Raw genomic sequence first — 25,428 nt, 5'->3', positions numbered from 1 at the left:
TAAGGAAGTAAATGAAATGGAGCCATTTTGATTTCCAATTTGCCAAATACATAAAAGACAAAAGTGTTCAGGAGATAAATGTTGTCTCTTCCACCCTCTGCATGAGTTTTACAAATACTGCAAAGAAAACCAAAGTGCTGACTCTAACAAATTGGACTGATAGTACTCCACTGACAGCAAAATCATGAGATGGGGAGTTGTGGGTAATTCTCTGCTTCCTGTTTTCTTGGTTAAACTGCAAAGTATCCTTAAAATACCGAGAGGTGCCAGATATGATATATCATTAGTACCACCAGCAGGACCTAATTTACATTCCATTATCCTGGGACTTACTGACATAGAAATAGTTATGAGGCAAGATGGAGGTTTTACATTGTGGATGCAGTGGGACCATTCTTATAGGAAATACAAAGTAATCACTACATCACCATTATGGTGAGACCCAGCATTTTGCACTATTCCTGTTGGAAAACATAGTGCATTTTTTATAAGAAAGGGATAACTACTCACCTGGCTGTGAAATGGTACTGGTGTTAAGGATGGCTTCACAACGGAAAGATTTTAGTTCTTGCCCTATTGCTGGAGTCCCATTTCCCCACACCGTCTTGACTTTTCATTTCTGGGTTTTCACCTGTGCCTCTCATTCTTTAAGTGGGGGACTGAAGCAACCAGGCCAGACTCTTTCCTTCTCCCCAGCCCAGGTACAATATATGAGATAACTGGGTATGGCACTCACAGGGCCCAGTCTGGGGCAGAGAACAAATGCTACACAAGTGGGGAGGGTGAAGATGATGGCAGATCTCAAGCAGCTCTGAGTGAAAAACAGCATGGAGTACACATGGGTGGAGCAGGGGAAAGCTGAAATAACATGCAGGGGATCCCCTGTTTTCCCCCTTCTTATGACGTATGCAGTACTTCTTATGGGGACTGGGAGGGATGGAAGTGGAAGGCACGAGGCATACGCACAGCTCTCAATTTCTAGTGTGCAGTTCTGTTGGTCCAGAGGGTATCTCCTCAGATCCATCATGCAAGCAGCTGTGGTGGTGATTCTGAAAGGGGAAAAAAATAAAGGAAGATATGAAAGTCAGGCAGCATTAGGGGCTGCTGTTTCCATAGTAACCGGGGAGAGCCGTTGTGGAGGAGAGGTAGATGTATGGGGTGGAGGACAGAACACATTGCTTAAACCTTACCCTCAATGGCCTGGTTTAATCTTTCATGACTCACGTCATCAAGGCTGTATCTTTAGTAAAGGTGCAGTGGGGTGAGGGGAAGGGATAATGTTTTCTCCTCGTATATAGATGGAGAGAGAGACAGAGACAGAGACAAAAAAAGTAAGAGTAGGCAGAGCTATGGAAATGAGAGGGAAAAAGAGATGCTTCTGTTTGCAAGAGAGATAATATATTTGTCTTTTATATTTATGTGTATGTTGATTAAGTTGCTCTGCAGTGAGGTATGAGGAGGAATAATTTATCACAATATCTATCTATCCTTCCATCCATCCTTTCCCAGTCCCCATGACACCCACCCTATTCTATTGATCTACCACTCTTCACCCTAATCCATCTCATCTGCCTTTCTGTCATGGGGTCTGATATCCAAATGCTACTATCTGGACCTTTCTTTATAATGAATTACATGTTTCCTTGTCTTTCGGTTCACAATTCTGCACACAAATTTGGTGTAGCCCAAGCGGTTTGGAATTTGGGATTTTGATGCAAGTGTGCACACGTCTTTTCCTAAACACACACGTGTATATTTTTGTCACCGTGTCTTGATGTGGGGCTGGGAGAGTCCATGAGCATGTGGCTGTCCATTTGAAAAGGTGTGGGTGAATACATTTGCATGCTGTGACCCTATGCAAGATTTCTGGAACAGAGTAACTCATCCCGTGGCATTGGCATTACCCCACTCTGTCCTCATACACACTGGAATTTCTCCCCCTCACCTAATCTCCCAGTCTTCTTTTAATGCAATCTCCTTTCCATGCAGCATGCATGTGTGAGAGTAGCTAGCAGGGAAGGATCAGTTCCCTCTCCCCTTTCTCAGTTAACCATCTGGAAGGCATTAATCAAGCAACACATTTTTTATGATGCAGGCATAACTACTGAACTATTAACGGGAAAGCTTTGTTATCCTTTGAGCCTTGTCATTGGGCAGATGGAGAGACCAGAGAAAAGGAGACTCAGATCAATCCAAAAAAATCAATAAGGAAGAGAAAAGAGCTAGAACAAGAGAAGAGGATTGATAAAGAGGTAAAGGGGGTTAGGGGAGGCAAAGGAAAGAGTGATAACACTCAACTGAGTCATGGATGCACATGGAGGGGAACAGAGAGCACGCGCATCAATGAACAGCTGTCTCTTTAAGAAATCTTGCATGTTAAATTTATCTCTCTGCTGTCTGCAGAGACTGTTTGTAGAAGATGAAGCTTTGAGGAGAGCCTTTGCCACTGCCTGCTGTGCTATAAATAGACCCAAAGAGATGGAGGAAATTTATATATATCCTCCCTGGGTCTAGATACAACATTGCAACTAGCCTGGAAGGAGCTTAGGTAGGAAAGGACCCTTAACACTTTAAATTAAAAGTTGGTTTAAAGGGGGAAGGCGGTGCAATCCAGTCCCAAACAATCACAGCAGAGTCTACATTTAATCTATTGTTTTTATGGTATTCAAGATTCACACCTCCAGTAAAAGAGCTGGAAAGACAATTTCTCTCCAAATCCTATTATTTCCGAACAAGTTCATTAGAGTTCATAAGACATCACAAGGGAGCAGGCACAATAAATACCCATGGGGGACCCAAACCTCTTTAGGAGATGCCTGGGGGACAGAACAGTGGCCAATGCAGGCATACACCAAGACGGCAGATTTGTGGCTGGGTATGACTCATCCCTACGCTGCACTCAGCACACACTGTATATATTATACCACACCCATGGGAAACAGCATCCACAAATGTATTCTTTGTTTTCGCTACAGTGTAAGCTGTAAAAATGTATTAAACAAAGATTGTCCACCCAATTTACAGGAGCTGGTGGGCTAAAACCTTGCATAGTGTCCAGTCCAAGATCACTGTCTGTCTAGCTTGCCTAAACAAAGGGCACTGAGGGGAAACATGCTCTGATCTTGGCATAGGCTCACAGCACAACTCCAGACTTGCATCACAACTCAGCCATCACCTGCAGTGCTGGTTTCCAATAAAGAACACGGCATGGAGTGCTAGGGATGCAGCACTCCGGAGGCCAAATCATGTCCTTGCTGGTATCAGCATAACTCTGGAGCTGCATCATTGATTTGATTAGGTATATGCTAGATTTATACCAAGGTAACTTATGCAGGATTTGACCTTCCAAGTCTGATCAAATAATGTCTTTCCATTTTAATATGTGGGGATGTTCATTCCTGTGAGGTAAACAGGAATAAAGGTTATATTGGTTTCAGAGTTTCAGACAATTGCTCCTCTTCCTTACAAATAAAATCACAGGTCCTTGACTGGCCAGCAGGTGTGTGACCTGCTGACTGCCTACAACCAGGTAGTAAGTTGGTCAGCTGTGACCTGTCCTGCTCACCTCCCATGCTGTGATGTTACCTAAGTGACTGAAGGGAGAGCAGGTGGACTCAGAGTTCTGCCCCAGCAGCTGGTGGGAATTCTTTTGCTTTTCAAATGCGTGTCTTGGGGTCCCTCTGACTGTGCCATCTGGACTCCATGAAACAATTTTTACTCCTCTCCTGAATTACTGTCACTGATGGTACAACCAGAAAGGTGAATGTTCATATCAAGGGTCAGCAATTAATGAATGCAGCTCAGTTTGCTGCTGCTTGTCACCTGGCTGCCACCACTACCTCCCTGACCAGCAATTCCATTTCCCACTGCTTTCCCCAACTGCTGATTGTTGCCACCTTCCCAGTTTGGCAGGCTAAGTAAAATTTCTTTATTGAACAGAGCAGACAAAATGGAAGACTGAGCCAAATGGGTTACCTATATTGGCACACTGACAGAAGCCAAAGGCCTGATTTGGACAGCTGGCCTGTTGACTTCAGTTGGTACTGAGCCAGGTCCTAAAAGTACAGACACGCTTTTTGAGGGGAGGGAGGAGTCACTCAGACACTTGCACTGTCTCTGGGTAGTGTGTGGTACGTGGTACCATGGTAACTTGGAGGCACAATGCTACCTAATATAAAGCAGGGGTTGGCAACCTGCACCCCGTAGACTAAAGAGATTTTACTTAGCAGCATTACTGTACAGTAGCATCCCTGAACAGCTTTCTGATTATGCTGACTGTGCAATAGCTCATTACTACCGCATTAGTGCCATGTGGTGCTACTGTGCAGTTGTAATGAGCTACTGTGCAGTGAGCATCTCATGTAGAAACAGCCACTGCCCCTTCCATGTTGGCTATCTCAAACAGGAGATGAAATGCTGAGGGAACTAGGAAACTTCATTCTCCTCTTATAACCACAGATGGTCCAGAGCAGGACTAGGCACACTAGCAATCTCACTGTACCTCAGCCCATACTGCACATGCTCTGCAAGCAAGGCAGGCTGGCATCCAAGGCCATCAGACTAGTACTGTGTTAGGTGTAGATGTTCAACAACACTCTGTTTATTGGGTCGATGCAATGCGTTTCACATAGGAGATGAAACAGGCAGGCAGACAGACATTCTAATGTTTGTCTAATAAGGACTATTGAAAGGCTGTCTGTTGAAAGAGTAGTAAAGGGTGACAGCAAAAGGACGAAAATGTGGGGGATTGGGAGGGATGACAGCAAGTGTGGGAAGGGAGGAGAGGCAAAGGGCCACAGAATAGATGGGGGAGATGACAGGATGGAGTGGAGGAAGGAAGGAAAATAACACGAGGGGTCATGAGAGGTAGTGATGAAAAAGAGATATCAGGAAAGCAGGAAAAGAATGAGAAGTTAAAAGATAAATCAGAGGAGGGGCAGAGCCTCACTCTGTAAGAAAGGAATCTAAGAGAAAGACAACAAACCCATCCTACCGTGATAGTTACAGACAGAGAGCAGTGCCTCCAGGAGAAATGACAAAAGAGAAAGGCAGAGAAAGGGACTGGAGAAAACCAGAGGGAAGGATGTCACCTTCCCCCTGACATTAGAGTTAGGCACTGGAATGCTGCCAAACTGTATCTTTCCCTAAAAATATATTCAAAATGGTTGTGGTGTAAAATTTTTCCTACTTGGATACCCAGTACCAAGGAAGGAAGGAACTCAGTGGTAATTTGCACAGTGAAATGACCTGCTTTCACAGTCCTTCAGTGACCACAAGCACTGCCTAGACATGATCTCCCCTGCTACCCTATCCCTTCAAATCATCACCCCTTTCACCCCATCCCCTCTGGAGGAAGATATAGTTCTGCCCTTCCATGGGAATGATGTTATGTAGTCACTGTGCAAAACAGCAAGGAGGAAACAGAGCTACCATTTCTCTACATTGCTGGCAACATGCACACATTACATTTTGAGTAGATGGGGCAGTAGGAAAATTGCAGATTATTTTAAAGGGGGGATCTAATCTCTGGATGCGTTGAGCAGTTCAGACCAAAAAAAATGTGGTTAGTGTGTGTGTGTCCCCACTGCCCTCTAATGGACTGTGCATCATGGACACTATATTTTGATAGCAGATGCTGATAGTTCTTCAGTACAAGCAACAGAAGCACAATATTTTGGAGCAGAAGCCATGAAGCTATGAGAGGCCACTGCATAAAAGCTGGTGACACCAGTGAAGTGCCTTGGTAGCTGCTGATTTGTTACACCTTGAACTATTCCCCAGCCAGAGCTTGAACTAAACCTTAATGGAATGCCCACTTAAACCCCTTTCTTCTCATATTCTCACCACCGACATTTCTGTAAAGTAGAAAAGAGAGGCTGTTCTCTCACTATGACTTGCCAGGTGCCCTCATTGCCTGCTGCATTCAGGGAAACTTATTGAACTGCCTGCTTAGGTGAGAACCAAAACTCACAGCAATAATACAAGGGAGCCTTTTTTCATTAGATTCTCATTAGATAAGAAGTCTGGACAAAATTATAAAAAGCACTGGGAACAAGTGGGAAGAAGCAAATGGAATCTTTAAAGGGTTTTTCCTATCACTAACTTGGACAGAAGATTATTAGGCTCTATGTATGGGTGACAGGAAGGGGAAAGAGCCACCTCAATTTCCTTTTTCCATTACTTACCCTATCTTCATGAGCTGAGAGCAGTAAGGAAGACTGCCTCATCTCAATTGTAGCTCTGCCAGGACCCCTGAATCATAAAACTGATCACTTAAGGGCTCCCCGTCTTAGAAACTTAGTTCACAAATACCCACCGCCCATATCAACCATTTATTTTCCTTCTCTGATCCTTCTTTGTGCTGTTTGTTTATTAATGGCTTCTTAGAGTGATTACTTAAGGCTGCAGGCATGGAGGGAAACACTCAAAACCAGTATTATAAGACTGCCATGTTCAAGTCTTTGCCTATGCTGGTCTCAAAATCTAAAGCCTGGGATAATTTCTAGAGCATCTGCTCCAGACAACTTCCTAGAACAGCCCTGAATTGCCTCATATCCCAATTTCACTCAGTTTTCTGCCTCATCTGTTCCCTCTGTGCCTTTAGCTCATGTCTCAATCACAGTAGCTCCCTCAACAAAACTTCTCCTTTCTACTTATTCAGGTACATTCTTGGGGCTCTCATTTTCCATTTTTTTCTCTGCATCTTAACGAAGTGGCTAGGGAAAAAACAGCCATTAACTGTTAGATTCAAATGGCAAATTACTGCCCCAAGCTCCCACTGATTTCAAAAGAAGCAGGACCAGACTCATAAAGGGGATTGTGGATCTTTCCATGGAAAGAAACTAAAACAATTGGACTTGAATCAAAAAGAGGTCAGCAAAAGGCACTCTCAGTTTGTTTCACATGTATTGCTTTTTTTCAGTCAGGCATTGGTACAAGCCCTCATACACAGACCAGTCAAAGAAACAATGTTTTGGGGTTTTTTAGCTCTGTAACAGGGCAGCCTGTCCCCTGTAAGAGGAAACAGTCAACACTGTTAAGAGAGCCCAGCTGCAGGGCCTTTGGATAATGAGGGTGTATCCCACGAGAAGCTTGAAACTTCCCTGGAGAGAGCAGAGAGAGCAGAAAAGGAAGCAAGATGTGCACCGAACAATTTGCTGCATGGAGGGGTCAGCCTGCTGTGCTAAGGTCACAGCCAAAGGGGTTCCCATCACAGCACCCAAGACAGGACAGCATAGTTTTGTTTTGCTTATTTTCTTTGTTTAAAAGACTGGTTTTATTTGGGAAGACTAGTGAGGAGCTCCTTAGGGAGCAAAGCCTGCCTGCAAAAGCCAGTTTAAGAAACCTCCTCACAAGCTCCTTTTAGCAACTTCTTATATTTCAGTTCTCTTGAGAAAACAAAGGCAGTACAATCCCTTAAGGACAAAGACATAAGAAGCACAGGGATGTTAGCATCGGCAGTTGGAAGGAGACACAGAAGCAACAGGTCCATAAGTGGGACATGTGAGGGCTAACCTCAGGCTTTTGAGTAGGGTAGAGTGAATGAGGTGGGTGGACCAGACAAAAGTCACATTTTGCTGATTGAGAAAACATTCAAATACTCAAGTCCTAAAATTTTTGAAGTCATTTTATAAGAACGTGCTAGAAAATGTCATCTTCTACTTGGCCATTAGCAACTTCCAAAGGCCCAGTAGTTTTATAAATCACTAGTGAATTTTGCTTTTTCTTTAATATATTCCTTGCAAATCCTTGTACATCATACCACAATCAGCAGCATGGCAAAAGCTTGCAAGTGTTTGCATTGACTTCACATGTGTAAAATGTGTTCCCTACTTCCAGCACAGTTTGACTATGCTCCCCTTCCTTTCTCAAGTGAATGCCATGTGTGCTTTCTTTGTAAATGTAGAGCATGCAAAGGAATCAAAATGGAAAACACAAGTGGTTCTGGACCAATGCGCATTGGTATAACAGGTGAAAACAATCCATTGGGGCTGGTTTCTTCAGAGTCCAGCCCCAAATCCCCTGAGGCTGTATGTTTCAGTGAGTCAAGCATCCTACTCAGCCCCTTTGTGCCATTTCAAAGTACCACATGATAGGCAAGCACTTTCAGGATCAAGGGACATTCACACTGGATTCATACTGGATGAAATGTAGTATGAATTTATGAAAGGGATTATATGGCATGGTTGCCTCAGACAGCAGGAGACTGGATTCAATGATTCAGGAGATCCCTTCCCAGTTCTAGATTCCTACAAATTGCAGAGGATGGGGAATATTGGGGCCAAGAGGAATTGACTGAACAATAAAGACCCATGAATTATATCCTGGGGGATCAACAGATGTACACTGAAGTCCATTGCTGGACCTCCGTGGTAAAAGGGTCTGGAAAAGCACAGCACCAAACACGAGGTGAAAGGTACATTTTCCAAATTACTTTTTGTGAAGAAAAGTGTCTAACCTAAGGCATTCTTTCATAATACCCTGCATGAGTTAGCAAGAGATCTTCTCTACAGTGACTAAAATGCTGCAAGTTGACAACAACTGCAGAATATCTGCTATGGGTTAGTCATTCCAACTATATTGGTTTCCCTCTTTCATGGCATCGTGGACATTAGAGGTGGGCAGGATCTGTGGGATCCTCTGAGTTCCCATCCCCAGTTCCAGGCTGGCTCCTGACAATTTATTCTTCAGGGCTGGGATTTTATCTTCATCTCCTGGAAAACTATTCTGACATTTCACTTATATTTTACTTTTCTTATGCATCATTCCTTGCTTGTAACTGTGCTCCTTGTGCCACTCTAAATATGGGAATTTTCTCATTCCCTTGACATTAGCCTGCAACCAAACCCAAATGATAGCTTTGACAATAGCTCTTTTCATGATGTGTCTACTCTCAGCCCCATGATGAGTTTAAGTCACTTTTCCTGAATCCCTTTCTGTGTCCCTACAAATTTCTCTCAATGAGCTGTCCTAGCATTTTAGGAGCAGGCTTTTCTGAGAACTTCATGGTGCAACAATGCTTCATGAAGCCTGGCAGGATTTTATGATGCAATACGGGCTCTGACTCAGCTGCTGGGCCTTGGGATATTTGTCTAACGGAGCCCCTCAGGCTGAGTTGGTGTGTTGCTTCTGATGGGGAGCTCTGATATGTTTTCTTCTGCTTCTGCCTGCAGAAGTAAGAGAATAGACAGAGCCTAGTAAAAGTCATGTCAGATCTCCCACACTAGCACTCAGAAGGCCATTTGGACAACTGAATTGCCCCTTTCTCATTTCCCAGACCAGTGCCTTCAACTGGCAACAGTACAACTATTTTGCTGGCCTCTGATAGGAGGAAGAGTCAAAGGCTCTGAGTAAAGAGATCAAAGAACAATATAGGGGTGCTCCTCTAGGATGAGGCAGAAGGCTCAACCCTTGAGAGGCCAAAATGATACAGGCTCCCTAGAGCTCCTGAGAGGGGTGCTGGCCACATGATCAGTGCAAACTTGCTTGGCCCTCATTATAGCCCCATGGCAATCTAGGCACCAGTGGCCATAAACTGCGCGATGGATTGGGAACTGGAGCTAACAGAGAGCACTGGAATCTATACTTTGCAGATAGGTCTGGGATGGAAGAGTAGTAGGAAGGATCTGGGCCTCTGGAGGAGCATGCTGATTTGCAAGGAGACAGCCCAGGTTGCATTGTTCAGATAGGAAGGTGCAGTGTGCTCCTTTTCTAGCCTCAGCCCTTTGAGGTGGGTTTATTTCCTTATTTCTCCTGACATAAAATGGCAATGTGCCTGGACTTGTGTATGTGGGTGCACGCTCATTTGTGTTTATGAGTAGGGAAGCAGGTGTGTTTAGTCTGCAGTCTATATGACCACACATACACACACGTACACAGATATACAAATTCACTTTAAAGAGATGATAGCGAAATGTTATAAACCATCTTTCACAGAAACTTTTCCTTCATGCCTCAAACTACAAATAAGTTGCAGTTCTGATGTTCTCTCTTCAGAATGCACTAAATGCTATTCTGTCATAACCACCCCCCCTCTCCAAAAAAAAAATCTTTGCTTGTGAGAATGCCCCTTAGTATTTCCACAGAGGTTTTCAGTCTTAAGGTCAAATCACTCTGCATTGTTTTGGCTGTTCAGAAGACAATCCTCAGGCTGATTAGTAGTCCAGCTTTGCATCTGACTTGTTGCCCACTCTCAGCTGCACTTCTTCCTCCTGCAGCCCTGACAGCTCTCTATCACTGGAAGTCAAGAAACTTTGAAATTAGAGATAATCAAAGCTAGGAATATCTATTTAAAACTTGTTTTCAATCTTAATCACAACACATCCAAATGGTTTCAAAATTTCCTGCAAAATTAGTTTTCCAAAAAACCCCAAAATATTCATATTAGAATTTTTAAGAATGATATTGTATGGATTTATATTAATGGAATTAAATAATATAATGATTGCAATGATTTTGTGACATTGTTATTTGAATAAAAGCATAAAACTTTCTTTAAAATAGGAGATACTTTTATCTAAAAAGGGTATTTCAATCAGTATTAAATTGCAACTGTTTTAAATTATTTAAAAAATATAATAAATAGGATGTTTCAACTAATATGCATCATATTGAAATGTCAGCACTAACATTGGTGCATAATGCCTCAACATAATGAAAAATAATAAAAATATGTGTGTGAAAAACACATACAAAATAAATACAATTCAAAATGAAATTTTAGAATTATTCTATGGAAAAAAGTTCCCATTTTAAATTTTTTCCTATGGATATTTCATTGAAAAATGATACAATTTGGAAATAAATTAAAGAAAAACATTGTTAGAAACAAATTTTCCAAAAAAAAAGAAGAGAAAAAAAAGAAAGCTGTTTCAACAGCTAGTGAAGAAGTTGTTTCCAGCCAGCTAAATCAAGCTTATTCTCCCCATTTATTTGTATTATTTCCCCCACACTGAATCATATCTTATTATTTTCCTGTTCAACTCTTTTAGGGTTCTCCTCTTTCACCCAATGCCTCTTCCTTCTGTCATATTTGATATTCTGTCCCAGTTCAGTGTCACCTCTGAATGGCATTAAGCTGCTGGTTATGCCATCTCTTAAATATTTAATGAAGGAGCTAGACAAGACCAGATCTCATGTTGACTCCTAAGAAACTTCTCTCCCCAAAATCACCTCTTCTGACACAAAACATTTCTTTAAATTAGTTCCACTTGTTGGTGACTGCCATGAGCCTTTGATCCAAACCAAAGCGAGTTAGTTTTGGAGTAAGCTTTTTGTCAGATGCTGTGTATTAAGTGGTTTCATGAGATGATCTTACATGTGCTGCATCCCCTTCATCCACTTATCTCTTAAATGTATCAAAGCAAGCACATGTGCATCTTTCCAACATAGGGACTTTCACAATGAGCAACTGGGGAAAATAAAAGACTTCATTTACTCATGAAAACAAATAGTATCTTGGGACCTGGTCTTAGTCTCTCTGAAGTTAAAAGCAGAGCTCTCATTGATTCTGGTGGGCCATAACTGGGTCCCTGGTGGTTTATTCTGAGCCTTTCTGCTGGATGTACCAGTTTTCTGGTGGGGAGCTGGAATGACCCAGATCAAATCTGAGGTTAACAGGCACTATGACCTGGCTGCCTCCACTGCTCACCCTGCCACCTGAGTGTGGTGTGGGGTAGACAGAGCCTCCTCACTCCCCTAGCAGCTATCACTGAAGCTATAGCTCCAGAGTCTGGATTCAAAGGCTCCAGAGGTTGTAGATTGCTGATCCCTGCACCACAGCATAAACATCACAGGGATAAAGCCACTAGAATATAACTTTCTGCATTCCCACATCAGTTTTAAGGTATTTGTGTCAAATTTTTGTTCCAGCTCAGCTTCAGTTTCAGACAGAACCTGCCATGAATTTAGACTCCTTTGCTTGAGACATAGTGCCCTGCAAAGAGAATGACCAACACACCAGAAGTCTAACAAATAGCATCAATGAATGACTTCACTGCAAGATCAACTCCTAGATGGGGGTGGGGCAGGAAAGATGGTAGGATATGAAGACAAAAACAAATACTGGCACATAGCAGAAAAGATCAAGACAACTAACCTTGAGAAACACAAGACAGATAGTCAGTACCAAGAACAGGTTTCATACTAGAGAGAATCTAAGTGTTAAACTGTTTTATCAAATAAGCCATCAAATGCTACAGAACCCCAAAGAACCCAAACTGAAGCAAGGAGGCAATGTTCAGAAGAACCCTGAAATTGTCCTCCAATATGTTTGTGGATACAAGTACTTGGTAGCAGCAAAAACACAAAAAGCAAATTTAGAAACTAAGATGAAGTCTCGTAAAAATGATGACCCAGATCTCTATGAACAAGATGGCTGGATCTATTAAAGTGTTCCCTGGGGCATGCTATCACTCAGAAGTCTGCACTTTCATCACAGGAAGAAAGGCATCTCCTGACGAGACCTATGATGTGAAGCGAATGACAGCAGTTCCTGCTGACGGCAACAGGAGATGCAAATGTTCAGCACCTTGGAGAGTGTTCGTGGTAAGAATACTGCTGAGGGAAAGGAACAGCTCTCATGTAAACCAACATGGGCATAGGACCTTAAAGAAACGGGGGAGAATAATCTGATTATTTTCTCTCTCATTATCCCAGGTGCAATCCCTATTGTCTTACCTGTAAATGTGGCCTGTACAAGGCTGTTCTTGGCACTGTCCAAAGAGCACTACTGGCTCTTAAGATGTGCCTACACACAAAATGAACTTGCAACTGTAGCACGTGCTACCATACATGTGCTATCTTAATTTAGCTAGAACACATAACACGTGTAGTTAAGATGTGGTGGTATAGTCTTCAGCAAACGCAGCCAAACCCTCTGGAGATCCTGTCTATGAATGTTGGCTGCCAGTGCAAGCTAACACCTACATCACCATGACTACACTGCAATGTTACACATTCTATCCAGATTAAGTTAGTCCAGGCACACTGGTATTTGCTACAATAACACCTTCATTTTGTACCTTTGGGTCATGTCTACACCTTTAAACCATGTTAGGAAGTGCTTTGGTGAAGCACGGTGCACTCACTCCACTCCAAAATGGATGCCATGTAACCACCTGTTGTGCTGTGCCTATCTGTATCAATAAGCATACCTAAGATAGCAAAGTCACTGATTGGCACCCATCATGGCTCTACAAAACTTGTGTACGTCCATTTTGACGGGCAGCACATGTGAAGTGGCACTCCCTAGTGTGGTCCTCTGGGGGTGTATGCATACCCAAATTGTATCTTCATGCTGCAAAAAAACTATTCTTAATTCATATTGGCTAATCCACATTGGCTAATTCAGATCACAACGTCAGAGAAAACAAGGTGTTTGATGTCAGTCTTCCTTGTAGGCTTGAACTCAAGCTGCTGACCCGAACGGGTGCTTAAATTGTCTTGTGTTCATTGTTATTTTAACCCAAAGTAGCCAACCTTAGTTGAGACCACCATTTTTTTTTGGTTGGTGTGTTATAAATATAGACCTGTCAGTGAAGTTGGATAGAATCCTCACAGAGATCCACAGAGTGGGATGTACTGGAAACTTCATCAAAATATGAAACATCCTCTAACATAGGAAAGTTTGGGGTACCCTTTTCAAAATAAATCTGTTGGTGTGACAGGGCACTTGGTATGGCTGTCACTTTAAGAGAAGAGGGACTGCTCAGTGAGCAGCCTGCAAGTGTGGCAAGGGCCAATTAGGGAGTCACCTGACCAGATGGGGGCAAGACATATAAGCCCAGGGCTAGAGCTGGTCAAGGACTCTAGCCCTGGGAGCCAGAATGAGAGGAGCTCTTGGCAGCAGGGCTGCAGCAAAGCTCCTAGCAGAACAGCTGAGCTGGGTCAGATGTCGATCCCTAGTCATTTTGGCATCTGATATGTTCAAAATAAAGGTTGCAATATTTTTTTTAATGGGCAGAGTATGTTTTTGCAATGCCACATGCTCAAAATGACTAAACTGATTTGGCTCAAACTTTGCATAAATACTCAGTCCTGGTCAGAGACCAAACCCGGAATATTTAATCTGATCTCTAATCTAAATGAGTTATGAGCAAGTGAAAATATGAGCTTCAAATGGAAACAATAGGCAACTTGAATGAAAGTGGCCTGCATTGGTGTGGGGCCCCAAATATCCCTCCATCGCTAATACTGATCTACCTCAAATCATTTTAGCTATAAAAAAATGCAGTGACTTTTGGAGTGGAACATGATTTTAGACACACACAACTGAGCAACACTTGACCAAATCTCTCTTGCCGGCTGGCACTTCTTTTAAAATGGATCTTGGGAGAGGTAGGTGATAAGATGAATGGCAATGGTGTTCATAACCATGCACATAATGAAAACTCCTACTACACTTACCTTAGGCCATAGAGCACAGTCCCATCTGGATGGAGCCGGATCATACGGTTCTTCACTGTCACTCCATGTAGGAAGGACTTCTTGTCATTCAGGAAATATGTGTCAGGGAGCCACAACTGGTCAGCCACACGGTTGTCCAGAGTCAGGTTTAGAGGAAGGTCATTATACGCTAGGCGCTTGTCCCGCCAGCTCTGCTGAAAGTACATGGTGATGGTGTAGTCCTATGAGAGGAAACACCCAACTGTCAGTCTGTCCCAAAGGAGAGACATTACTCATTCTTCCCAAAAATGCTGCCTTGGAGACATCTATTAGGATGCCAAAATGTTTGCATCCACATGCCTCAATTCCACACGTGATGTTTTATAGAAATTATGCCATTTTTTGAAAGAGTTAAGCTCCAGGATAAAGGAATGAACATTCTAGAGAAGGAAGTGATTTGAACTGTCACTGATTTAACATTTGATGGATACAGCCTGCAGCAGTACATCAACCCATTTATTCCTCTGCTCTGCTCAGTGCTCCTTAATACCAATATCACAGTGTGGTGGAAGATGGGGACAAGCCAACAAATGCAAATTTTGGCTCAACATTCCTAAATGTCAGAGAGTTGAAAACCTCAAAACTGCTCTGGCTTGTGTGTACCCCGGTTACTTTTAATTGTAATATTAATAGTCATTTTGATGGCCTTCATCTCCACAGTACCAATGGAGCTCTGGCAATAGAAGCTTCCCATATCAGTTCCAGAGCCTGGATCTTTGGAAGGGACTCTGACTTGAGTTTGGCTGTATAATGGTTATTTTGCATTTCAGTAGCCCCCGGGGCCCTAACCAAGAGCAGAGCCCATCAAACTAGACATAAAACAAACACCTAATAGGAGACAGTTCTTGAAAGGATTGCAGTCTAAACAGACATGAAAGACTGTAGCTGGGAGTGGGAGAGAGACACCAACTGTCAAAATGACTTGCCCATGTTCACATAGCAGTTCAATGGCAGAGCAGGGAATAGAACACAGACCTCCTGAACTGTCCTGTACATTGTGCTATAATTCTCCCAACCCTCTATGCTAAAGAAGAAAGACAGATAAAAAGAAACTATATCAAAAAGGATGTGAGAGCAGGTTCTTTGGAATAAATCTCTGAGGGCATGTTGCAGGAAGAGTATGGCTTAACCAATGTTTGTTACAAAGGCACTAATAGAAGTCACTTTAATGTCATCTTATTTTTAGAAAAATCTAGGAGGCTTGGTAAGGGAACATAGAAACTTTCAAGGGCTCAAAACCAATGCCTGACTGATGACTATTAACACTTGACATGTTATATGGAAGGAGTTAACAAGCTGGTGGCTTCATTGCACTTCTGAGTAGACAGGGATACATTGCATGAAAACGGGATTTTGGAGTTGTTCTGTGATAACTAAGTAATCACAAGATAACTAAGCCACCTCCCCTGCTCCCCCATCCACTTGAAGGTTTTAGCATAGAGGCTGAAGACTGGAATTTCAGGGAGGTGAAAAAGTTTGGTTTCCCTTACAATTTGCCCATCTAGGCCAGGGTTGGGACACTTGGGCAGGACAGCATGGAAAATTTTTCGCCGTCACTGCATATGTTTCATTTGGGGATGAAGAGGGAACTTCACTTGCCAGGCCAGTCAGGCCAGGACTAAATCTAACTAAAAGCTCAAAATGAGGAATGACTATGAATGCAGAGCAAGCCTCTAAAACCAGGACAGATCTCAGCCAAGTGAATCACGATTGAATCTCCAAGAGAAAACATCAGAACCAAGTGAATGGGAATGGGAGGCACTGAACATTGCACAAAGAAATGCAACTAAGATTCTCAAATCCATTCTAGTATCATCCTGTTGCCTTATGAGAATTGTCCTGGATGGTACACATAGCAACCACACCATGCCTATCCACTGCTGCCATCTGCCATTTCCAGCTATCCTGCACTGGCTACAGAGCACCCCTACAACAGCTTTTAAATGTGGGCTGGAGTATCATGACACTGTATTGTGAGCAATATCATCTCATTCTCATGGGATATACTCTGGGGGCTGGGGTTTGATGCATTCCATTTCAATTTAAATTCAGGATTTTTTGTATCCTGCAATCTACACATGCTGGTGAGGACATACCACGAGGCTCATGAAAAGTGATTTGTTTCCCTGAGACTGATGTGGGAATTCACGTTATGTGCAACAGTTCCACATTTAGGGAGCACAGACATCATGATAACTTGAGTTACTCTAAATGAGCTATCAGTGGAAAGGTAACACTGACAAAGATGTCATGGCAGCACATGGAAAATATTTTCACAAGTGGTTGTGATCCTAGCCACTGCTCCTACACTCAAGGAAGTTTCTGTATTTTGCATTTGATAGTTATTGGCTAAATCGGAGTGAGAACTGAGATAGATTCTGTCTCACTGGTGGGGGAAAAGCCAAATCTCAGGGTGTCATCCCCTCCTGGACAGGCTCAGTGAAGACTTCCTGACTGGCTCTCCTTCAACCTAACAGGACAGCTTCAGCAGGAGGTATGGAGGGTGCTCTTAGCCCATGGCCTAATAGTCAGGACATGTTGCTGAGCACTGAGAGTTGCAGGTTCCAGTTCTCAGGGTAAGGGGGTGCCTAGCATCTGGATAACCTGCTGTCTGGCCAAGTGCTCTAACTAGGCTAAGGTTGGGAGTAACCCCCCTTCCCCTTTCTTTTTGAGTTGTTTTGCAACTTAGATTTAAATACGTTACTGCAGGGAGTAGGTTCTAAACTCTGTAAGTGACCTGTTTTGCCACTTACATGGCTACAGTTAGCTATAACACCACTAACTCACCTAAAAGGAGCTGAATTTGGGCCAAAGTCTTACTTGGGATGCCTCAGCTTTTGAGCATACAAAGTTACCCAATACAGGGCAATCTGGGGCACAGTGAATTCCAGAAAACTGCAGAGCAGGTCAGTGGCAGATCACCTGGGGGGTCAAACAAGGAGTCTTAAGTCCTGTCTTTTAACCTAAAAAATAGAAATTGAAGTTCCTTCTTTAATCCTCCCCTAATGTGCCTTCAGTTTGGGTAATGAGCATGCTTATGTTGTGATCACTAAATTCCCTCCTCAAGCAGCTTGACCACTCATCTCTCATGGAGCTGAGCACTGCCTTCAGAGGGTTGGTCTCTCTCACTGCAAATTGTCCATGGAGTCCAGAGAAACACCCGTCAGCAGCCTGGACCTGCATTGCAGTGTGAGAGTAAAGGAGCAGAACATAACAGCTTGAGGCTTCTTTTATTTTTATCAGGCCACCTGCTCTCATATTCTTCCCCAGTCCCCTGTGATGTCACTCCACCTCAGTCTTCCCTGGAAATCCCTTCTCCTATTTTCATCCTTGAACCTCCCCCAGCTCTTCCAGTGCATCTCAGTTCTGACCTGCAGCAACCCTGCTTTCCCAGTTTTTATTCCCTGCAGAACTAACTGCTTTTGTGATCTGATCCAGATTTGAAGGAAGAGATCTGAGGGATAGAAACCAAAGCATTAACTTTCTATGTTCCCAAACTATTTCCCTACTGGTTCTGTATATCAGCCCCCTAGCTCTTGGCACTCTTGAGGCACAGAGCAGACATCTATTTCCCCTTGGGTTGAGTTCTTTCCCATGTTCTCCAGATGCTCCTGGGCTTCCTTTCCATCTGTTTCACAGCCAGACAGTCATGTTTTGTTATGAAAAGCTCTGTATCACCTAATAACCACAGGCTACCTAGTATTCAATGCTTCTCATATTTTCTGTTTCTCTCATTTTCTGTTTCTCTCTCCTTGCTGTTCCCCTCTCTTGTTTTTTTTCTGCATCTCCTGCTCCACTTTCTTCATTTTGTTTTTTTTTTTTTCTCTTCATTCTCTCTCTCCTCCTTTATATCTTTCTCACTCCATTTCTCAGGATTCCCGGTGCTGGCACTGAATTTAAGACCCAGCCCTTATACCTTTGTTCCAGTTAGCACAGCCCTCAGACCTACCACAACATTCCATTCAATAATAGGAAAATTTATTGATACCGAGTGATAACAAAAAAGCAATGATACAAACAATTCTATATCTGGCAATCCTAGGGCTGTCATCAGAGTCAATGTACATCTGGCCAGGATGCAGGCTCCACTCTGAGGCTGTTTCTCTTAGGTGTCAGCAGTCTTGAGGTGGGATACCAAGGTGCCCTCCTTCCCCCTGCCTCCAGTGGGGTGTATGAGATGGGGTGGTCATATGCCTTCAGTTCATGGTGGCCTTTGGGATCTTTCCTGGGGGATGGGGACAGGGACCCCTCTTGGGGAGGAGTGCTGGGACAAAGGGAGGGATGAGAAGGAACAGGGAGGGACCCTTTGTTACTCTCAAGTCTGCTTTTGTATTCTCCTTCCCCCTTGATGACTCTTCATCCATGGCTATCTCTGGTTGGTTGTTTCTCTGTGGTTACATGTCCACATAGCCTTCTGGGCCTTCTCCTAATTTGGTCTGTTCTTGCAAAACCTGGACTTCTTCCCCTGCTCTGAGGCCTTGTAGCTGGTGTCTTTTATCTCATGTTATGGGACAGTATGGTACATACTTCCTTGATTCCCAGGCTTTGAGTCCTTGTTGTGTTAGAGAACCTGTCTGCCTTGAAGGCTGTGATCTCATGTTATGGCATGCCCCCCTCAATTCTCAGGCTGCATCCATCAGTTGGCCTTGTTGCGGTAGACAGCCTGTCTGCTTTCAGGGCTGAGAGACACATTGTGTGCGAAACCCAGGCTCTTTAGAAATCCAATTAACCCCTGCTGCCCATCTTAAACCCTTATAATATATATCTATATATCTATACCTGTAAGTCAATCCCCCCCCCCAAGAAAAACAGACCTTTAAATACCAGTTCTAAGCCAACACCCTCCTTTCTCATTCCAGTGCTCAGCTCTGTTGAATAATGTGCATGATTACTGGACAGAAATGGCATACAGAGTCAGGCAGGCATCCAAAACTTAGAGGTCAGAGTTTTTGGGTGAAGCGGCAACATCGTTGCCTAAATGAACTGAAGCTCCATAGCACAGAGAGGAGCAGCTTACAGAACTGAGCTCCATCTCCAAACTGCTAGCAGAGTACAACGCATGGAACAGGAACCCGATAGTAGCTGAGCAAGAGTACATCATCCCAGCAAGACTTAAGCACAGTGACAGAGGTACACTACAATATGTGAGACAGATGCTGTACCATAGGGGAAAGAGGTCCCATCTATCAATGGATACACACAGCCTAAGAAACTGGGGTCATGTACTATACTGTTCCATAACATGAGATTGTCATTGACAGTTTCTTGGAGTCAGCCTTGATGAGTCCTCAGGTGACTGAGGAGCCTGATTCTGGATACACACATTCTTTGGCAATGGGGGCATGTTGTTGGTGGGGAAATGGGATTCACAGCCCTGGGCTGGCCTCCTCCTGCTTCCTCCACTGCTGTCATTCTGCCTTGGTATCAAGTTGTTGGGCCTCAAAGTGGTGCACGCCTTGGTGGACCAGGTGACGCCACACCAAATGGTCAGCAGCTTGCTCCTCCCAGCTGTTGGTGTCAATGCCTCTGTGCTTGAGGGAGACCTTGAGCGTGTCTGTACCATTTTCTTTGGCTGCCCTTTGAGCACTGGCCAACGGAGAGCTGGAAAAAGAGGATCTGGTGAGGGAGGCAATTTTTGGACATCTAGACACAGTGGCCTGTCCATCAGAGTTGATTTCTCAAGAGTAAGGCTTCAATGCTGGTAGACACGGCTTCATGGAGGATGCTCACACTCGTCCAGGAATCCTCCCATTTGATCCCCACGATTTGACACAAGCAACACTGGTGAAAGCTCTTGAGGGTCTTAATGTGGAGTTGGTAGATGGTCCAGGTTTCACTGCAGTAGAGGAGGGTGGCCAGCACAACAGCCTTGTAAACCAGGACCTTCGTTGATTTCCAAAGGCCTCTATTTTCAAAGACACATTGTCACAGCTTGAAGAAGGCAGAACTAGCACAGCTGACCTGATGCTGGACTTCTGCATTGATGGTAGCTCATTGAGAGACATGGCTGCCGAGATACAGAAAATGCTCCATGTACTCCAGAACCTCCCCATCTATGTAGATAGTGCGAGGGATGTCAGCTGGTTTGCGGAGAACCTTCATCTTGGTGACATTCAAGGACAGGCCAAGTCTCTTATATGAAACGTTGAAGAGATCTAAGGTCACTTGCACATCCTGTGCAGAGTAAGCCATCATGTAGCAATCATCTGCAAACTGACTGTCATGGATGTCTTGGGTGGTGAGTTTTGTTTTCGCCTGAAAGCGCCCAAGAATTAAAAGCTTCCCATCCAGTTGATACTGGACACTGATGCCAGATGGTAGATCATCTCAGATGAGGTAGAAGATGATTGACAGGTAGATGGTGAACAGGGTGGGAGCAATCACTTGGATGTGAAAGGCATCGGTTTCAGATTTTCAACTCAGGACAGTGGCAGTCATTTCATCATGCAGAAGCCTCAGCGGGCAGTCAAGGCATTGGAGGATGGTCTACAGAGCTTCATGATTTAAGGAACTGAATGCCTTGGTCAGGTCAATGAAGGTAAGGAACAGTTCTTGATTTTCCTCCCACCACTTTTCTTGGATCTGCCTGGCAATGAAAACAATGTCCACAGTGCCCCGGGATGGTTGGAAGCTGCACTGGGTTTCTGGATGGATCTCCTCAGCGACAGGACAAAGGTGGTTCAGGAAGATGTGGGCAGGATCTTACAATAGACAGGAGGGAAATCCCCCTGTAGTTCTCATAGTCAGATTTGTTCCCCTTCTTGTAGATGGTCACAATGGTCCCATTCTTGAGATCCCCAGGGATGTCCTCTTCATCCCAAAGGCAATCAATGGATACACACAGCCTGAGAAACTGGGGCCATGTACCATACTGTTCCATAACATGAGATAAGGTGGCATTAGCTACCAAGGCCCCAGAACAGTGGGTCCTGTGTCCCATTTTTGGGGGAACAGGCAAAATTAGGAGAAGGCTGAGAAAGACCAAATTAGTAAGCGTCTATGTGATGAGCTACGTAGAAGTGTGCCGAACACAGAGAGACCAACCAACAACAGCTACAGATCAAGAGTCATCAGGAGGGAAGGAGAATACAAAAACAGAGACTTGAGAGTAACAAAGTGTCCTCTTCCCAGATCCTACTCCTCCCTGTCCTCTTCCCTGAGGGGTCCCTATCCTCAGGAGGGGTCCCCAAGGCCACCATGGATAGAGGGCACACCACCAACCTGTCTCATTCATCCACTGCGGGTGGGGTGTAGACCTCAGCATCCCACTTCCTGGCTGCTGACATCTCACATCTAAGAGAAAGTCTCAGAGTGAAGCCTGCATCCTGGCCAGATGTATCCTGGCTCTGATGACAGCCCTACGAGTGGTAGTATATAGAACTGCTGGATTGTTTGTATTGTTTCTTTTCTGTTATCACTGTGTATCAAGAATTTTTCCTATTATTGAATGCAAAGATCATGGTCAGTCTGAGGGTGGGTTCCCCCTTATCCCCCCTGCCTCAGACCCAAGGCCTCTGGGTCCTAAAGCCAGAGCCAACAGATGCCCCAGAGCCAAATCCAGAGCCAACATTAAGAGAAGAAAGGATGCCCTCCCCTTCTTAAACTATAAACTGGACCCAGAGCACCTTAATATCATAGTACATTAACAAAAATCCTATCCATCTGTGAGGGAGTGGGGCCTAGGAGCGGCCATGAACTCCCTAGCACCCCCTACCGTCACTCACGGTGGACTCAGCACCCTCAGAATCTCGCCCGCCACAACTTTGCTGTTTAATAGATTAAATGGGAGGCTGCCTTTGTTCCCCTAGTGAACGGTAAGTGTGTTCTTGCCCCTACTCCAAATGGGGCACCTCTGTGCACCCCTCCCTTAAGGGGTATGGGTGCCTCCAAACCTCCCCTTTAGCAAGCCCCAAGCCTCACAGCTGTTCCGTGGGACGTTGTACAGTCCCCTGCCCCTCAGGTGCTCTCTCCCTGGCACCCTGGGCTCGTTGCTCGCCTGGCGGCCCCTGGGCCGGGCTCCTACCCACCGGCCTGTTACCGGTGCCCCGGGCCTGTCTCTCCGCTGTCCGGCTCCTACCGGCGCCCCTGGGCCTGGCTCGTTGTCGCCGCCCCGTTACCGGCGCCCCTTGGGCCTGGCTCGTCGTCGCCGCGCCTGCTGCCCACTCTGGGGCCTATACCGTGCCTCTCGTGCTTCGCCCCCTCTGGGGCCTCGCCCACTCTGGGGCCTATACCGTGCCTCTCATGCTTCGCCCCCTCTGGGGCCTCGCCCACTCTGGGGCCTATACCGTGCCTCTCATGCTACACGTTTCCCGCTCTTGGGGCTCAGGTGGCCGTAGCCATACCTGGCCCCCTTGACCCTTTCTTGGGTCTTTGCCAAGACTACCGGGTTGGGCTCAGGTGGCCGGAGCCTTACCTGGCCTCCCCGACCCTACTGGGTCTTTATCAATCAGAGCCTGCCCCACTCTGGGGCCTGTGCCACGCCTCTCACGCCCGCCGCCCCACTCTGGGGCCTATGCCACGCCTCTCGCGGCTGGGGCTACAACCCCCACTCAGCGAGCGCCCTCCTGGCACTCCTTTGCTGTGCCTGCTGTGGCACTGTGCCCCTAATGGGCACTGGGAACCCCCAAGGCGCTGGGGAGCTCCCGTGAGGCCTCCTCACTCCCCTACAGCCTCACCCGGTCCTCCAGAGTAACTATAACCAAGACTTAAGCCACCTAGCCACAACATAAACAACAGAGCCTCCTGCTCATCACACATAAACACCAAGCCCCCACCAGGGTTCTCAACCCTACCTCCCTTCAAGGTGTTCTTGTTCCCAGCATCATCACAGCCGGTCAGCGAGGTAAGGTTGCAACCACCCACCCAGGCTGCTCAGCTCTGCCACAGAGCTCCTGCTCCTGCTCCTGCTCCTGCTCCTGCTCCTGCTCCTGCTCCTGCTCCTGCTCCTGCTCCTGCTCCTGCTCCTGCTCCTGCTCCTGCTCCTGCTCCTGCTCCTGCTCCTGCTCCTGCTCCTGCTCCTGCTCCTGCTCCTGCTCCTGCTCCTGCTCCTGCCAGAAGGGAACTGCTCATCAGGCTCTGGCCTGGGATGTTTATAAAGGCCCGGCCCTGCCCCCTTCTGGCCACCTGACCCGCCTGGTTGCCCTGGCAACTGGCACCTGAGCTGCCCGGTTGATTGGCAGCTCAGTTCCTTTTGCTTCCAAGGCACAGGACACCTTGGTGCTCCTGTGACACCATCTAATCAATCTACCCATTTATGTAGGCATACAATAATTTTTCATCCCTCTGTTAAGAGATGCTGGCTATGCCATAAAAACCCTTAGAAATGAACATTGCTGAAACCTCCTCTTCAGACACAGATATAATAATAATTGAGAGTGACATCATTCTTTCCTATATCCAGGCTGATATAATGTGTGGAGCAATTCACAGGCTAGGAGATCAGAAACAATAAGCCCAACTCCCTTCACCAGTGTTCTCTCAAGATGCTAAGGACCAACTCCATGGGTATATGTCAAGATCACTGTTTTCTGTAACTTACCTGCCAGCCATGCAAACATTCAAGTGTCCCAATCCTCCCAGTTGCCACTCACTTCCTTGAACTTATTGCCTACCAAACAGCTTTCAGATGGCTCAGATGCAAAGAGTTGGTTCCAAAGGGATCATTTTACCAGCTCAACAAGAGGTCAGAACTCACTTGGCCCTGCGACTCTTCACTTCTGGGCAGTGTTGAAGCCTGTTAGCGGGACAATATGGCTAAGTTTGCCTGGCTGGCTGAAATGGGGACAAACAAAAGAGTCTTGACTCTATGCAGGTGTATGCAATATAAGTGATTTTCCCCACCTGTGCTGCTGCCCATGGTTGGCATTCTGACCACCCTGCTGTCAACAGGGATAGGTAAACCAGTGGTCATAGTGCTTTCTCCTTCTCTGCAGAGCAACTTACCCCCTTGGGTACCACTAATACGGTCAACAAATCAGAGCCATAGTGCTCTCAGTTCAGCACCTTCAGCAGCACAGCATCTATTCAGAGATGGATGATTCTGCTGGGCCCTTGCATTGGGAAAGGAAAACTTGAATGGTCTGAACAGTGGCCAGGCATAGCTCTCTTCTCCATACTCAGAGGGGGACGGAAAAACGGTTCCTTCCTTACTGCCTAGAGTACACGGAAATGAATATAGCATCTAAGGTCTGAGCAGCTTCAAGGCAAGAGAGAATGGGGTTTCCTGTGAATGGTAGTGCTCTGTGAGCATGTGCATTGGGAGGGATTGGGTTGGGGGAGGAAAGGGATGGAGAGGAAAGTAACTGTCTATACTAGTGTTTGAGGTTGTGTGTACAGCTCTGAACTTTACCTTGCCAGTGGCTTGAGACTACCTATACAATTGCATCTCAACTGAAACATTACAATTGCACTAGGTTTCTATAAAATATTGTGTTAACCATATCCAGACAGGCAACATAGAGTAAATCTTCAAGTAGAGGTAAATCTGAATGAACATATGCATGCTCTGATCAGGGATAGCTTTGTTATCTGTCAGCATGTCTCAGGTAGGTCCTAGTAACTAAAGAGTGGCTTCCTGTTTCCACATACATTTACCCAACCTACATACCCAAATTCTGGGATCCTACAGAGGGGCTGGCTGTATACGGGATTCTTCATACATGATAGCATTGTGTAAACACTACCATTACATGCCTATTTTTGCCCCTCTAGAACTATAAAATAAGCATCAGATCCTGGCTTCATGAGAGCAAACAGAACTTTTGCTGTCATTTTCAGTGAGACCAGCTATTAGCCCCACAAGTCTAGCATTAGTTTTACAAATACCAGTTTGTGACTGGCAACCATGCTAATTAGGGCTCCCACCTGGCTTGCATTACCTGGATTTTGATGAGCCAAACCAACATCTAGCCCATCCCATCCTATGTTATGCTTATCAAAATCTACACAGTTAAATGCTATAGCTAGACTTGCCATGGCTATCTG

At 45.1% G+C, this 25,428-nt stretch overlaps 1 protein-coding gene across 3 annotated transcripts in view; it reads right to left on the bottom strand.

The window, feature by feature from the left end:
- Positions 1 to 25,428, bottom strand: part of LOC149858317 (gamma-aminobutyric acid receptor subunit beta-4) — a 125,458-nt gene that overhangs the window by 8,185 nt on the left and 91,845 nt on the right. For all 3 annotated transcript variants that reach the window (XM_090059578.1, XM_090059579.1, XM_090059580.1), the window contains 2 exons: positions 14,407 to 14,627; positions 967 to 1,049 (listed from right to left, as the gene is read on the bottom strand). In XM_090059578.1, the coding sequence (XP_089915704.1) occupies positions 967 to 1,049; positions 14,407 to 14,627 (304 nt within the window). Of the gene's footprint in view, positions 1 to 966; positions 1,050 to 14,406; positions 14,628 to 25,428 lie in introns of those variants that run through there.

The sequence above is a fragment of the Crocodylus siamensis genome, chromosome 8 (assembly GCF_052110815.1).
Source record: "Crocodylus siamensis isolate JL-2025a chromosome 8, ASM5211081v1, whole genome shotgun sequence".
NCBI classification, from domain to species: Eukaryota; Metazoa; Chordata; order Crocodylia; family Crocodylidae; genus Crocodylus; species Crocodylus siamensis.
This window is presented reverse-complemented; position numbering and strand designations above follow the sequence as displayed.